The following is a 17,634-nucleotide window of genomic DNA, read 5'->3' as shown; positions in this document are numbered from 1 at the left end:
TCAGGTCCCAATCTATGTCATCCTGTAGCCATGTCTCTATAATGGCCATCAGATCATACTTATTTATTTCTATTTCGCTATCAGTTCATCTGTTTTGTTTCAAATGCTATGTGCGTTTAGGTTCAGAGTCTTTTGTTTTGTCCTTTTATTATTTTTGTTGTGTCTAGCCTTATCTGCTGATTTACTCTTAGATTTGTACTCTCTGTCCCTTCCTGTCACAGCCTGTTTATCACTTCCCATATTAACACCTTTCTCCCTTGCCTTGTCTCTACTCTTTGGTTTACCACATCTTCCCAAACTTAATCCCTTGCCCCCCTATTCAGTTTAAAAACCTCTCTACTTCCCTAGTTATGCGGCTCGCAAGGACACCAGCCCCAGCACGATTCAGGTGTAGACCGTCCCAGCAGTACAGATCCCACTTTCCCCAATACTACTGCCAGTGCCCTACGAACCGGAACCCACTTGTCCTACACCAATCTTTGAGCCACGCATTCACTTCTCTAATCTTATTTGTCCTATGCCAATCTGCATGTCGCTCAGGTAAGAATCCAGAAATTATTCCTTTGAGGTCCTGCTTATTAATTTGGTGCCTAGCTCCTCATAGTGACTATACAGAACCTCCTTCCTCATCCTGCCTATGTCATTGGTACCTACATGGACCATGACCAATGGATCCTTCCCCTCCCACTGCAAGTTCCTGTGCAAATGTCCCAAACCCTGGCACTGCACAGGCAACATAGCCATCTGGAGTCTTGCTCCTTGCTACAGAGAACAGTATCAATCCCCCTCACTATACTGCCCCCTATTACCCCCATATTCCTTTGTGCTCCCCCCACTTGAATTGAACTGTACTACAGTACCATGGTAAGTCAGCTCATCCACCCTGCAGCTCCCACTCTCATACATACAAGCTGAAAGAACCTCAAGATAAAAGCAAAATACTGCGGATGCTGGAAATCTGAAACAAAAACAAAAATTGCTGGAAAATCTCAGCAGCTCTGACAGCATCTGTGGAGAGAAAGACAGAGTTAACGTTTCTAGTCCATATGACTCTTCTTCTTGTGAAAGAACCTCAAACCTGTTGGACCATTGCAGAGGTTGACAGTCCTGCACTCCTTCCATCTGGGTCTCCTTACTGGCCTCAGGTCTGGGCGCCCCAACTTCCAAATCAGAAAATCCTATCCTAACAGGTGTGACCGCCTCCTGGTAAGCATCCAGGTAACTTTCCCCCTCACTGAGGTGTTGCAGTATCCGCAGCTCAGCCTCCAGATCAATGATCCTGAGCCGAAGCTCCTCAAGCCACAGACACTTAGCACAGATGTGCTTGCCCTGGATAACACCGGCATCCAGGAGCTCCCACATGCTGCAGCCATGACACATCGTCTGTCCTGCAATACTTATGTGCTTTAATGAATTACTTAATTATGTTATTCAATTATTTATTTCCTTTTATACATTTAATAATCTTATCACAAATTCTTGTATTGTTTTAAACCTCCTTGCTGAACTCCCTCAGCTCATCAAACTCTCACACTCTGTTGAGGTTGGGTGAGCATCCTGATGTAATTGCGTAGTCCCGCGATATTTCAGTCGGCAGTGTGCCTCCCGACAATTAAAATGCCTATTAAGTCTATTAAAAAGGTAACTAAATTCAAATTTATGGTTGGCGGGCAGACAAAAATGCCAAGCGGCCATTGCACTTTTTAGGAAACCTCATCCATGGGTGGGTGAGGTTTCCTAAAGTAAATAAAAATAAAATAAAAATTACACACTTGAATTAAAAACATGTCCTTGCTCATGTGACAGAGTCACATGAGGGGACATATTTTATGACATTTTTATTTTGTTCATTAAGTTTTTTTAAACAACGCTTCATCTCCCTGAGGCAGTTCCATGCCTCAGGAAGATTAAAGCGCTCTTTCGCACACATGCGCGTAGTTTACACTAGACCTGCTTGCCCTCCTCCCCCACCCACACAGGCAGCACTGAGCGCAGCCGCTCGCGTTCCATGCGGGCCTTAATCGGCCTGCCTGCGTAATTGGCTTCCTGCCCGCCCCTTCCAAGTACCCTTGCCATTGTACACTCTGCTAGGTCGGGCACGTGTCCACCCTCCGAGCTCAATATTCTGCCCATGGAAGTTAAGGTCCCCCATTAAGTCCATTCTTCCTTTACTCCATGTTTAGCTAATCTCGACATTAATATATTCTGCCACTTCACAGCTACTGCCAGTGCCTATATATAACACCCACTACAGTCTTAAATTCTATTCTATTTCTTAATTCTACCCATAAAGTCTCTATCTTCTTACTTCTCATTATATTATCTTTTCTCTTGGAAGTTTTAACCTTAATCACTGATTCTTCTCCTCTCCCTTTACCTTACTTTAATTGCCTATCCTTCTCATAGACTTTAGAGGCAAAGTAACATGCAAAATACCAAAATGTCAAATCCACTAGTGCCTCAAGAAAATTCCAGTGGAAATTTGCATGGAATGCTAAATGACTTAAGAACTGACATGATGTCCACTTAGTTCCCAGTTTTATTTGAAATTATTTCATTAAATTTTCTGAATCTATGCTACATATCTAGTTGTTCATTTTCAGACTTAATAAATCTTAATAATGTTTTTCTTCTTTCTACAGACTGTGTACGATGAATGGTTTATTACACTGTACAATTTAGTGTATACATCTCTTCCTATATTAGCAATGAGCTTATTTGATCAGGTATGTCAGTAAAAATATTGTTTAACTCTCTTTGTCTGTCCTTGCATTATCTGCCACACCAGCCTGTGGGGGTCCCCATTAAATATGCAGGTCAAGCTCTGATGACATCATTAGGGGCCAATCTTTGAGTTTAATCTGAGGCCTGAGGAGGGGAGCAGTTGTGATTTCCCTGCCAGACCAAACCTGTGGGAATAACCATGTTCCCTGAAAACTGCACAGCAACCTAGAGGTTTGTGCGCATGCTGAGCAGAAATCAACTGCTTTAAGTAACTGTGTGCATGACTGTGCGTAGAAATTGAAAGAGCCTGCACCCTTAAATAAATAGGCTGCGTACGATAAAAAGAAATTAGGGAGAATGTTGGTAAATTCTTTTGTGGGTCAGGAGAAATGGACGTACTCCCTTGGGCCTGACAAAGATTTCCCATCGCCCTACCATCCCCCACTCCCAACCCTGCACCTCAGGATTCCCCACTCCTGTCATTCTACATTCGTGCTGGGAACTATTCCCTCTCCTCTCTGGTAATGATACCACTGGCATGATTTTAACAATTGGACAACTGTTTCCTGCTGATTTGCTGCCTGCTTTGGTCACGATGTCAGCAGGTTCCATGAAAAGGAGGCCCGACTGTTAGCCCAGCCTGCCTGGTGCCACTCTCGGATGGGTATGCTGCTCACTTTGATGCTTTCCCACCCAGGAGTAAAAATTGAGACTAGCATTTTTGAAGTGATTGTTTAATATGTTTCAAAATATAATTTATTAATTTGGATACAAAATAATTTAAGTGGTTATTTGACTAATGGTAGAAAACCTGAAGCAGACTAATTTGTTCACAATTACCTTTTTTGCAAATAATTAATTTTAATTTATAAAATAGAGTTGGCGTTCAAGGGGGATGGGAGGGTCAGCAAGTGGAAGGGGGAATAGAAGCACCAGGTGTCATTCAGGGGTTGGAATGGAAACTCTGGTCAGTAAAGAAGAGGTGGGAAAGCTCAGCTATCAGGGAGGCTTGAGGAGGCGAAAGGCTCTCTTGAGGGGCTGGGGCAACAATCTTACTCCTCCTTCATGGGATGTGGGCATCGCTGGCAAGGTCAACATGTATTGCTCATCCTTAATTGCCCTTGAGAAGGTGGTGAGTCATCTTCTGAAATCAGTGCAGTCCTTGAAATGAAAGTACAATCCTGAATTCTGAAAGATCCACAGGTGCCACAGTTCCCGCCTCGGTTCAGCCGCCAGGAATGCCACAACTCAGATCTCCTGCTCGTTTTCTGTTAAATTTAATTTAAGTCGTGGCATCGATGGTGTTATCATTCTATAACTTTAGTTTTGGAATTAGGTCGCCACCTGATATTTGTGGGAGTCTTGTCTGGGGCCTGAATTTTGCACTTGTAGATTTTTTTTATTCTTTGAAGGGACATGGGTGTCGCTGGCTAGACCAGCACTTTTATTGCCCATTCCTAATTGCTCTTGAGAAGGCGGCGGTGGGCTGCCTTCTTGAACCGCTGCAATCCATGTAGTATACTCTTTCGAGTTATCAACAGTCACAGATTGCAACTCTTTGAGTACAATCACAGTTCTTGGTTTTCCGGGAGTGGGACATGAACCCACAAACCTCTGATTCAAAGATGAGGGTGCTATGAACTGAGTGCACTGACAGTGTGTTAGGGAGGAAGTTCCAGGATTTTGACCCAGCGACAGTGAAGGAACGGCAATGTAGTGCCAAGTCAGGATGGTAAGTGGCTTGTAGGGGAACTTGCAGGTGATCTTGTTCCCCTGCATCCGCTGCCCTTGTCCTTCTATGTGGTAGAGGTCAAGGGTTTGGAAGGTGCTGTCGAAGGAGCTTTGGTGAATTGCTGCAATGCATCTTGTAGATGGTACACACTGCTGCCACTGTGCACCAGTGGTGGAGGAAGTGGATGTTGAAGGTGGTGAATGGGATGCCAATCAAGTGGGCTGTTTTGTCCTGGATCGTGTCAAGCTTCTCGGGTGTTGTTGGAGCTGCACTCATCCAGGCAAGTGGAGAGTATTCCATCACACCCCTGACTTGTGCCTTGTAGATGCTGGACAGGCTTTGAGGAGTCAAGAGGTGAGTTACAGTCCGCAGAATTCCCAGCCTCTGACCTGCTCTGGTAGCCACAGTATTTATATGGCTGGTCCAGTTCAGTTTCTGGTCAATGGTAACCCCCAGGACGTTGTTCGTGGGGGATTCCATGATGGTAATGCCATTGAATGTCAAGGGGAGATGGTTGGATTCTCTCTTGCTGGGGATGGTCATTGCCTGGCACTTATGTGGCACAAATGTTACTTGCTACTTTTCAGCCTAAGGCTGAATATTGTCCAGGTCTTGCTGCTTATGGGCATGGACTGCTTCAGTATCTGAGGAGTCACGAATGGTGCTGAACATTGTGCAATGATCCACAAACATCCCCACTCCTGACTTTATGATGAAAGCAGCTGAAGATGGTTGTGCCTAGCATGCTACCCTGTGGGACTCCTGAAGTGATGTGCTGGGACTGTGATGATTGCTCCAACAACCACAACCATCTTCCTTTGTGCTAGGTATGACTCCAACCAGTGGAGAGTTTTCCCCTGATCCCCATTGACTTTGACTTTGCTCGGGCTCCTTGATGCCACATTCGGTCAAATGCAGACTCGACAGGGCTGGGTTTGCTGCTGTCGTTTCTGGTGCCTAGGTCGTGCCAGGTGATCCGTCTGGTCTAATTCCTTTTTGTAGACTTTGTAGTGGTTTGATACAACTGATTGGCTTGCTAGACCATTTCAGAGTCAACCATTGCTGTGGGTCTGGAGTCATATGTGGGCCAGACCAGGTAAGGACGGCAGATTTCCTTCCATTAAGAGATGTGAATTGAATCTTATGTTTTGGGCTGGATTTTCCCGGCTCTATAGAGGTACTAGTTGAAGGCAGTGTGACCAGTAATAGAGAAGAACTGAGTAAGACAGCTCACTGATGTATTCCAGCTAACAAGGAACTTTCCCAGAGTTGGGATGGTAACAGGATCAGGTGCCTGTTACATTTCATGGTTAAGGCCCCAAATTAGGAGCAATTTTGCAGCATCGCCAGAACTTTCCCACCAGCAGAGCAGCCTCCCCATCAGTTCATGGAGGCAGTTTCCCTGTGACAGGTTTTGGGAGTGGTGTTGGGGGGGAGGTGATATCGAATCAAAGACTCTGTCCCAATGTTGCAATGTTTGCATCATGGCCAGGAAAGGCTGTAATCGCCTGGAGGGATTTACCCTCCATCCCAATGACCCTGCCAACTTCAAGATTCTTCTGTGCAGCCCTTCTGTGTTGGCCAGCAAGGAAACATCAATGTTGAGGTGCTCTAGCATTCCTTGACCTGCCTCAGCAGCGCCCACTTCTCCCATTGGGGCTTTTGGCCTTCTGATTAAACCTGTAGCTTTGGGAGCCTGCCTGCTGTCCTTAATTGGATAGGGAGCATGGAGGTTGCCTCTTCAGAAACCACCTCCCAGAAGATTGTTCCACCAATATCACTGCCGCTAAGTGCAAGCTCAAGGGGCTGATTTTATCCCAATGTCCTGAAGCCCAGGGGAGAATTCAGCCATTTAACGGTCCTGGCCTTCTCCCACCCATTTGGCTGGGGAGTGTCAAAATTGAGGCCAAGGTGTTCAGGCATTGATTCCTGGTTTATACTGAATTAGCTGATCTTAACCCTCAAGGTGCTGTAGTTGTGGAAGGAAAAACTGTTATGTAGACTTCTATTCCTGATCAATATCCAGTGGTTCCTGAAACTGCATTTATGTAGACATTGGGTGAGTACAGAATTAGGTTCAGTAAAGTTACCCCACATGAATAAATAAGTTTCTGACAGTGGCGGAGGCAGTGGCAGAGTAGTATTGTCACTAGACTGGTATTCCAGAGACCTGAGGTAATGCTCTGGGGACCTGGGTTTGAATCCCACTATGGCAGATGGTGAAATTTGAATTCAGTAAAAATCTTCAGTTAAAAGTTGAATGATGACCATGAAACCATTGGTGATTGTCATAAAAAGCCAGCTGGTTCATTAATGTCCTTACCTGGTCTGGCCTACATGTGACTCCAGACCACTGAACAAGGGCAATTAGGGGTGGCCAGTGATGCCTGCATCCCATGAATGAATAAAAAAAAGCTCTTAGGGTTAATGCATGAAGAATGACCACTTGGGTGAAGTACTGTGGGGTTTCCAGAATTGTACCCTAGCACGATTGAGCAATTTTGGGAAAGCAGGACAAAATTTGAGATTAAAATGTGTACAAAATTTAAACAAATCTACATGACTTGACGTTCAATATTGATTGTGTTTGATTTTGCTTTGCAGGATGTTAATGACCGTTGGAGTATGGCGTATCCTCAACTTTACGAACCTGGGCAGTTTAATCTTTATTTCAGCAAACTAGCTTTTGTGGAATGTATTATCCATGGAGTTTACAGTTCCCTGGTTCTCTTTTTTATTCCTTACGGTGCTCTATTTGAAGCAGTAAGAGATGATGGGGAGACTATATCTGACTATCAGTCCTTTGCTTTAATTGCTCAGACATGTTTGCTTGTGACTGTTACTCTACAGGTAACTGAGTATTCACATGCTGTTTTTATGGATATTATATGTTATTTTAAAAACATACTTCTTTATGTCTTGTTTTTCCTAAAGCTATACCTGAAACTAAATATATATCATTCATGGTCACTATTTTCGTGTGATGGCAATTTAGATAGATTTGTGACAGTTACTTGGCTCTGTCAAGTTTTTGCTCACATAGCATTAAGCAAAAGAGGTTAGTTGCATTTTACAAATAGGTCATGTTTAAACAGTAAGGTAAAAACACAATGTGACTTACTGGCCCGGATTCATGGAGATTCCAGTGAGACCCCAAAATGGCGGATGGACCCCGGAGCCAGGGCCATGTCCCACCCCGTTTCCAACAGAGTCCATTTTCGCCAGTAAAGGAAAGGGGGTGGGACACAACCCATGTGTGAGAAACCGTAAATCAGTGAGCTTATTTGGGCTCAGTGCTAAGTTTAAACAGACCCCATTTTTGCTGCAGCAAGGGCCTTAACCTGGAGTGTGGGAGTTGTAAATCTTTAGTCATCTTGAAGGACGGATAAGATCTATAGAACTGTCAAGCTGCGAAAATATTTAAATACCCAGCCCTTTAAAATTGAAAAAAAACAGCTAGCCTGTGTTAAGGAGAGGTAAAAAAACTCAAGTTGTCAAGTTATTTAAATCCCTTTAAAAACATTCAGAAAATAAGCTGCCTGTGTCAGATAAAACAAAAATCTATTCCAGTAGTTACAAACTGTTTGTTGACATATGCTTAAAGGCTATCATTATATCATTATTAATACTTGGCTGCTTCCTAGAACATATTATTACGGAGGGTTGTAAGTTCACTGTTTGATTGACAGCTCAAAGAGGTTCTTTTAGACTGGTTTTATAAGGGACTAAGTATTTGAGGGGGTTTAAATGTTTTGAATGAGCTTTCATGAATGGGAGTGTTTTTAATTATATAATGAACTCTGTATTAGATATTTAAAATTTTATTTTATTTTATTTCATTTTAACATGGCTCCTGAGGTCAGCCTATGGTGGATATTGGGTGAGTTGGCACAAAGAGTATAAGGGAAAAGTTTGTTGGTTGGTTTAGCATGAGTTGGCATTAAGTTAGCATAGAGGATATAAAGGGCCATAGGGGTGGGTGGGGGGCATAGGTTATTGATTGTATTGGTGATGGACCCTTTTCCATCAGAGATTTCAGTTGCAGTGCTGGCTCACATGTTTGCAATCTGAAATAGTCTTTTATGTTATTCTTTTATGGCAAGGTTTGGTTGCTATGTACTGACTAGATCTAGGAGCTTCACTTGTGTTGCTGGGTATATAACCAAACTTTCAGATATTTCCAAAAATAATGATTCTGCTTTCCATAGGTGTTTCCAGTTCTTATGAAACATTTTTTATGTTGTAGGATCTGAGAATTTTTTGTTGTTGTACTTTGCTGACATCCATTTCTCATTTGTCATTTGGGTAAATTCTTAAAACCTCTTTAAAGGCATCAAGCTCATTGGTAGCTCATTGGCCGTGTTTGGCTTTACAGATATTATAGGAGTGAATTTTAACTTTTAAAAAAAAGATGGGGTTGAGTTGGGTGGCAGATTAAAGTCTCAAAAATTTCTTCCTCAATCCAAACCCACTTTCAACTTGAACTGAAACTGGAAGATGAGCAGGTGATCAACCTGAACCAAGAAGATGAATTGCAGATTAAATGTAACGAGGCAGAGAGCCTGGTTATTGCTGTCAGCTGGGTTCCCTATGTGTTGGGAAACCTGGCAGCTTCATCGAGATGAGAACTTTGTTGGTTTAGGACCTAAGTGCCTTCATACCTACCTCCTGGATCCAGGCGCCTGTCTGTGAATCCTCTGCGATTAGAGCTTTCCCGAACCCCTCAAACTTCATCCTGAAGCCTTGGATCCCACCATAAGGCCTGTGCTCCACCAATACAAAGGCCCCAATTCCCGCACCACCACCAGCAGGCCCCAATTCCCCGTACTAAAACCAGGTCCCACTTTCCCTGCCACCAACAAGATCTGATTCTCATCACTATTACCAGATCTAGATATTCCCCCCAACCGTCATCAGGCCCTGATCGCTACCACACCACAATTCATCACCATCCCTCTCCCCTTATATTTGGTTGATTTCCCCATTCCCATTGTGGACTTACCTGCTGCTACGACACTCCGCCTAACTGAAAGCCTGTCAATCAGGAACCAATCAAGGATGCTATTAACATGCTAAAAACACGTTATAGCTCCACAGCCTGTGGGGGAACCCCAAATTGCGGATTTCCCACAGCCTTCTATCAATACACTCTGTGTGGCTCAGGTCAGTGAATCTTCTGCCCTTAGCTTCTACTTTACTTCACCTACCAGCTACTATTTTAGAAGCAGGCTTTATGTAGGGAGGAGCATCTGGACTTATTTGATACATTGTACAAATCAAGGTAAAGGGTCTGTGAAGGACTTGTTTTCTTTTTAGGAGTGTGTTTGCACTTTTAACAGGGCTCCCTTCATTCCCACTTGAATGTGCCTTCAATGTTCAAGCACCTTGTGGTTTTCTGTAGTTAGGATAACAAATTTTGTGCCAAATATAAATATAATATAAATAAACAATTACGTTTCTGAAAAATAACTGTCATTGCATCTATTGTTTTGTGTTCACTGTATGTCATTTCTTAGCATCAGCACTCAAATTCATATTAATATAGGTTTCTGCTTTTTGAGATGACGTTGAATAATAACTAATGTCTGATTGAATGTCTTAATCTAAAGTATCATAAAATATATTGCAAAAAAATAGACATAACCCTGCAAGACTAAGTTTATAAATGTTTATTACTGATAAATAATGAACATATAATTTTGACTTCACAAATCTTGCTGCTTGCCAACAGATTGCACTGGATACAACATACTGGACAGCTATCAACCATGTTTTTATCTGGGGAAGTCTTGCTGTCTACTTTGCAATAACTTTTACAATGTACAGCAATGGCATGTATCTGATGTTTCCGACATCATTTCCCTTTATAGGTATGTGCTTTTAATGCAGTTATTATAATTTGTTCTAAATAATTTTATTTTAAAGTAACTATTGATTTCTGGCTAAATGTGTTTTACAACTTCATAATACTGGAGAAGATTGGTACTGTTTTACCTACTTTTTAAATTTCATTTGACTATGATACTCATAATATTTCATGTAAACTCTGGATGCAAACGGTCAGATATAGAGGAAATAAGTACTACAGAGGATAATACAATGAACCAGAGAGGATGGAGGGGGCTAAATTATCAAATGCACAAAGTACAATCTCAATCTGTACAACACATGGCTGTATCCATTTTTACTACGGCAGATATCAGAGCGTCCAAGTGACTGGTCTGGAGAGGCAGGTTTGTCATTATGAAATTTAAATACAACAGCAACAACTTCCATTTCTATAGTGCCTTTAACAGCAAGCCATATCAGAAGATATTAGGCCAGATTAATCAAAAAGGAATGTCCTAAAGGAGGAAAGAGAGATAAACAGGTGAAAAGATGTAAGTAGGACGTTTCAGAGTTTAGAGCCTTGTAAGCTGAAGGCACGGAGCGATTAAAATTGGAAATGCTCAAGAGGCCAGAGTTGGTGAAGCACAGAGATTTAATTGGGCTGTAAGGCTGGAGGAATGGGATGGGTGAGGCCATGGAGTGATTTGAAAACAAGGACTAGGATTTTAAAATTGAGGCATTACTTAACTGGGAATTGGTATAAGTTAGCAAGCACAGGGGAGATGGTTGAACAGGATTTGGTGTGATATAGGATATGGATAGCAGATTTTTGAATGACCTTGAGTTTATGGAAGGTGGAGCTATGGAGGCCAGACAAGAGCGTGTGGGAATAGTCAAGTCTAAAGTTTGCAAAGGCATGGATAATGGTTTCATCAGAACTGAGGCAAGAGAGAGACGGGAAATAGGCGGGCTTAATGATGGTGCAGTTATCTGAACAGAAGCACATCTGGGGATCAGGTTGCAAATGGTCTGGTCCAGCCTCAGATAGTTGCCAAAGAGAGCGATAGAGTTGGTGGCAAGAGACGTAGTTTGTGACGGGGACCAAATGCAGTGGCTTCTGCCTTCCCAATATTAATTTTAGCATCTTCTATCATGTGATTTGAATTGAATACCTGTTGCATGGCTTTTCCAGGCAGTGAAACTGAGGCGTGATCAAATGGCACTTTATTGGGATTGTTTGCTTAATCTGAATAAAGGTAATGCTCACAGCTGCTTTCTGGGTCTTGTACTTGATGTAAGAGATGCATTTATACAGTTTGGAGCTTCCTCTGTATGTTCTTTGACATTCAGTGGGGCTCTAGATTTAGGAGTTCCGGTCTTTTTATTTCTGGAAACATATTTGTTCTGAGCCCTCTCCATCTCCTCTTTGAATTATCTTTCACTGATTTACCTTCAAGTAGCTGTTTCCAGTCCACTCTTGTCACAACTCAGCTGCATAAAATTGGCCTTTGCTCAAATGATTTTTTTTTACTTTTGGTCTATCTTTGTCCTTTTCTATCTACTTTAAATCTAACTGAATTATGATCCCTACCACTAAAATACTCTCCCACTGATATCTTTCCACCTCCCCAGTGTATTTCCTAAAGCTGAGGGCTGGATTTTTGCAGAGTCAGGAATTTTAACTTTCACGAGACCATGGGCCTTTAAAAATGTTGGGCAAGACTCAAATGCGGATGTCCCACCCCCATTTATGACCAAACCCATTTTTATTGACAAGAGGAAGGGGGCAGGATATAACTCAGCAGGGCAATTTGAATTTAGTGCTGAGTTCAAACAGACCCCATTTCAGTTGCTGCAAGGGCCTTAACCCGTGGTGTAGGCATCACAAATTGATGGAATAGTGATAAACTCTTGAAGGGTGGATAAAACCTGTTCAAGTGTTATGATCTGAAGTTTTTTTTAAGTTCCATGCTCTATAAACATGGGGGGAAAAAAAGACTTAAGCTAAAAAAAAAACTCTGCTGGACAGCTTTGAATGACACGCCATCTGGTGTAGGTTAGAAAAAAGAACACCATCTGGTCATGCAGTTTCATAGAGTTCTTTGCTGATATTCCTCCAAGGGCTATTATTGTCATTATGAATGTTTATCTGAGTTTCAAAAGCTGTAATTATCTCACTGGGTGAGGGGTGGGGGTGTGGTGGTTCTGAGTTCACAGTTTAATTGACAGTTTAAAGAGGTTATAAAAGGATTAACTAACTTTGATATGGGCTCTGAGTAGAAGTTAAACTTTATCTAAGATTAACCACCTGAGGACATTTGAAAGCTTTGAATGGGTTACTTGAAGAATTTTTTATCCAGTACAAATGCGTGTGAGTGAGGTGTATCAGATTGTTAGAAGTTTAGGTTTTTTTCATCTCCACATGGCTCCTGAGGTCTGCCCATGATGGATACTGGATGAGTGGATTTGGAGGTGGCGTGAGAGTATGAGGTGGTATGAAGGGCCATGGGGGTGGGTGGGGGAATGATTTGGCATGGGTGTATGAGGGGTGAGGGCTTGAGGGCCTAAAACAACTGGAACAAAGTCCCAGAGAACCGAGGCAGACTTTCTAACCAGCCTGGCTCGGCACTCGCCCACCCCCATGGCTGCCTCAGATCTGCTTCCAGGATCAGCGGACCCACCTACCTGAAGCAAAAATTGGGTCTAACAGGGCCCTTTAAACTAAGGTGGGTGTGCCGAGTTGGGAAACTTCCCGACTTGAGCTTCCTACCTCGATAAAAAAACTCACCAGCTATCTCCAAACCAGCTTCTTCCCTCATTCTGATGTCATCCAAGTTTTTTTTTACCTCTGCCCCCAACATTCGCTCTCTTTTACTTCTGGGATCTCAATTTAAGAACAGAAGAATTAGGAGCAGGAGTAGGCCACTCAGCCCTTCCATCCGCACCACCATTCAGTGAGATCATGGCTGACCTTCTACTTCAACACCATTTTCCTGCATTATCCCTATATCTCTTGATGTTTTTAGTATGTAGAAACCTATCGATCCAGGTCTTTAAAATAAAAAAAATCAGTGACTGAGCCTCCACAGTCCTCTGGGGCAGAGAACTCCAAAGATACACCACCCTCTGACTGAAGAAATTCCTCCCCATCTCGGTCCAAAATGGCCTGCCCCTTATTCTGACACTGTGTCCCCTGGTTCTTGACCCCCCAGCCAGGGGAAACATCCTTCCTGCATCTACCCTGTCGAGCCCTGTAAGAATTTTGTACATTTGAATGAGATCACCTCTCATTCTTCTTAAACATCAGAGCATAAAGACCCAGTCTATTTAATCCTTCCTCATAGGACAATTCTTCTATCCCTGGATTTCTTTTGGTGAAACTTCATTGCACTCCCTCTTTTTTTATTAACTCATGGGACTGTTGTGGTCACTTTGACAAACGCACCACAGGAGTCTCAGGTACAGGTCACGATGATTTATTCGAGCAATTTCAAGGAGAGAACCATCCCAATGCAGCTTGAGATTGCACTCTGCTAAACTACAAGTGTTCACCATATTTATACATAATTGATCACGTACAAGAACAGTTTCCAGATTCCGATCTTGTCAACATATAGGTTTACATTAAACAGACATCTCTCTAGTAACAAAAGTACCAAGGTACAGGCATCATCTGTCCCTACTTTCACCCCCGGCGGAGACCTTTCCTCTCATCTCAACTAGGACCATCTGTTCTTTCCCTATCTGCTATAAACAGACCCAATCTTGGTTGTTTTTCAACCTAAGGCTCCGGTCTGACTCCTAAGACACCCAAACTATCATATTTGCATTCCTCTCTGTTCGGCCTGGCCTAGCTGATGGTCACAGGCTCTGAGGGTGTGCAAGGTTCAGATTCCTCTCTGTCCAGCCTGGCCTTGCTGATGGTCACAGGCTCTGAGGGTGTGCAAGGGTCAGATTCCTCTCTGTCCAGCCTGGCCTTGCTGATGGTCACAGGCTCTGAGGATGTGCAAGGTTCAGATTCCTCTCTGTCCAGCCTGGCTTTTAACTGTACTTGCAGGCACTGGCTGCTTGGATATTTTAAGTAGTCCATTCCCTTTCAATAAGTTCTTATTCCTATATTCCCCCCTAACAGGACATTGGCGTTTCTGGCTATGCCAGCATTTAATACCATCCCTAATTGCCCTTGAGAAGGTGATGGTGAGCTGCCTTCTTGAGCAGCTACAGTCCATGTGGTGTAGGTACACCCACAGTGCTGTTGCGGGGGGGGGAGTTCCAGATTTTGACCCAGTGACAGTGAAGGAACGGTGATATATTTCCAAGTCAGGATGGTGAGTGGCTTGGAGGGGAACTTGCAGGTGCTGGTGTTCCCATGTTTCTGCTGCCCTTGTCTGCCTAGATGGGAGCGGTCATGGGTTTGGAAGGTGCTGTCTTGTAGATGGTACACATTGTTGCCACTGTGCGTTGGTGGCAGAGGGAGTGAATGTTTGTTGATGGTGTGCCAATCAAGTGCCCTGCTTTGTCCTGGAAGGTGTCAAGCTTCTTGAGTGTTGTTGGAGCTGCACTCATCGAGGCAAGTGGAGAGTATTCTATCACTCTCCTGACTTGTGCCTTGTAGATGGTGGACAGACTTTGGGGAGTCAAGAGGTGAGTTACTCGCCACAGGATTCCTAGCCTCTGACTTGCTCTTGTAGCCACGGTATCTATATGGCTTGTCCAGTTCCGTTTCTGGTCTATGGTAACCCCCAAGATGTTGATAGTGGGGAATTCAGCGAGGGTAATGCCATTGAATGTCATGGGGTGATGGGTTGATTCTCTCTTGTTGGAGATGGTCATTGCCTGGCACTTGTGTGGCACGAATGTTACGTGCCACTTGTCAGCCCAAGTCTGGATATCATCCAGGACTTACTGCATTTAGACCTGGACTGCTTCAGTGTCTGAGGAGTCTCGAATGGTGCTGAACATTGTGTAATCATCAGCGAACGTCCCCACTTCTTACCTTATGATGGAAGGAAGGTCATTAATGAAGCAGCTGAAGATGTTTGGGTCGAGGGCACTACCCTGAGGAACTCCTGCATTGAAGTCTTAGAACTTAGATGATTGACCTCCAACAACCACAACCATCTTCCTTTGTGCTAGATATGACTCTAACCAGCGGAGTGTTTTTCCTGATTCCCATTGACTCTAGTTTTGCTAGGGTTCCTTGATACCACACTTGGTCAAATGCTGCCTTGATGTCAAGGACAGTCACTCTCACCTCACCTCTATGGGAAGTATACCTAAAGAGACCAAAACTGTGTACAGTACTCCAGGTGTGGTCTCACCAAGGCTCTATATAATTGCAGTGAGACATCTTTACTCCTATATTTAAATCCTCTTGTAATAAAGGCCAGCATACCATTTGCCTTCTTAATTGCTTGCTGCACCTGCACGTTAGCTTTCAGTGACTCTTGAACAAGGCACCCAAGTCCCTTTGAAGTTCAATACTTCCCAGCCTCTCACCATTTAGGAACTACTCTGTCTTTCTGTTTTTGCTACCAAAGTGGATAATCTCACATTCCTCGATATTGGGCCATAACGTCCGAGCTCCCCAGTGTCGGAATTGGGGCGTACCCCAAAAGATGCGGAATTCCCCAAAGAATGGAATCCCTCTCGAAAGTTCCCAGGTAAGGGCTTGCATGGCAATTGCCCAGAAGTGCACACTTACTGTGGACAATTGCCATGCACTGGGAGCCATCCAAAAATTCAATTTAAATCTCAAACTTCGGGTGGTTCCACGAGGGTTACGCCAATAGTTACACAGAAAATATTAAAAGAACTAAACCCTCTCCTAACTTCTGGGTAACTATTGTAAACACCCAGACCGACCCCACGGGACTCGCCCCACACCCCTAAACACCCCGACTTCCAACTCCCCTAAACCTCCGACCCTCTGATTGAACTACATCGTTTTCAAACCGAATGTAAAGTCCTATCATATTATGGTCACTCGTTCCTAAATGCTCCTTTACAGCAAGATTATTAATTATCCTTTTTACATTGCACATACTAAATCTAATATAGCCTGTTCCCTAGTTGGTTCTTCAACGTATTGCTCTAGAAAACCATCTTGCATCCATTCCAAGAATTCATCCTCCACAACATTCAAACTAATTAGGTTTACCCAGTCTATACGTAGATTGAAATCTCCCATGATTACTCTATTACCCTTGTAACATGCACATCTAATTTCCTAATGTGTACTGAAATTTACATTACCACTGCTGTTTGGTGGCCTATAAACAACTTCCACCAATTTTTCTGCCCCTTGCTGTTTCTTAGTTCTATCCAAATTGATTGATCTTAAAAACTAAGATCATCTCTCACCACAGTACTAATGCCCTCTTTAATTAACAGAGCTACCCCACCACATTTTTTCCAACATCTTGACCTTCCTGAATGTCATGTACCCTTGGATATTCAGGTCTCAGCTTTGGTTTCCTTGTAGCCATGTCTCTGTAATGATTATCATACGTATGAATTGCTATTTGAGCTGACAGTTCATCTGTTTTATTGTGAATGCTGCGGGCATTCAGATACAGAGCCCTTGATTCAGTTTTTTAAATGTTTTTGTAAACTCTGGCTCTATCTGCTGGCACACTCTTAGGCCAGAATTTTACATCCCGCAGGCGGACGCACGCCCGACCCTTCGGCCATGAAATAGCGCAAGATGACATCGGGCGAGTGTCCCGATGTCATCATGCACTCGTGTGATATTTTACTCGGCGCATGTGCGCAGCAGTCGAAAGTGTGCCCACCGACAATTAAGCCCATTAAGGAGGCAATTAAAAGTGATTCTTTTGTGGCCTGTCTACTTTTACGGTTGGCGGACGGGCCAATTGGCCATGCGGCTTTAATTTTTTTGCTCAAACCTCGATCCAGGGTGGGATGAAATCTCCGTGGGGAAATAAAATAAAAAGAGATATCTGGCGACTATTTTTTTATGAGGTATGCTTTCAGGCGCATGATTGTGCTGCACGGACATATTTTGCAGCATTTTTGTTTTGTTTATTCTGTGGAGGTCAGCTATCTGCCTTCAGGGAGCTCACTGAAAGGGCTCACTAGCACCCACGGTGACGTTGGCGCCTGCCCTCTTTCCGTCCCCACTGGCAGTGCTGAGCCTTTCGCAGCACACGTTTCACACTGGCTTGCCATTAATTGACCAGCCAGTGTGAAATCGCGGTCAGGGGCCAATTGCGATTGGGGGCTCATTTCCTGTCTGCTCCTGGGCCCGCCAATCACATGTGCCCGACGAACGAAAAATTCAGGCCTTTAAGTTTGCAATCACTGTCCCTTCCTGCTACACTCTGCTT

At 43.5% G+C, this 17,634-nt stretch overlaps 1 protein-coding gene across 1 annotated transcript in view; it reads left to right on the top strand.

The window, feature by feature from the left end:
- The window catches only part of LOC144685630 (putative phospholipid-transporting ATPase IM), a 329,489-nt gene that overhangs the window by 286,710 nt on the left and 25,145 nt on the right, over positions 1 to 17,634 (top strand). The window contains exons 24-26 of the mRNA XM_078550359.1: positions 2,643 to 2,726; positions 7,061 to 7,306; positions 10,188 to 10,326. Coding sequence (XP_078406485.1) covers positions 2,643 to 2,726; positions 7,061 to 7,306; positions 10,188 to 10,326 — 469 coding nt within the window. The remainder of the gene's footprint in view (positions 1 to 2,642; positions 2,727 to 7,060; positions 7,307 to 10,187; positions 10,327 to 17,634) is intronic.

This window comes from Cetorhinus maximus, chromosome 1, assembly GCF_964194155.1.
Source record: "Cetorhinus maximus chromosome 1, sCetMax3.hap1.1, whole genome shotgun sequence".
NCBI classification, from domain to species: Eukaryota; Metazoa; Chordata; class Chondrichthyes; order Lamniformes; family Cetorhinidae; genus Cetorhinus; species Cetorhinus maximus.
This window is presented reverse-complemented; position numbering and strand designations above follow the sequence as displayed.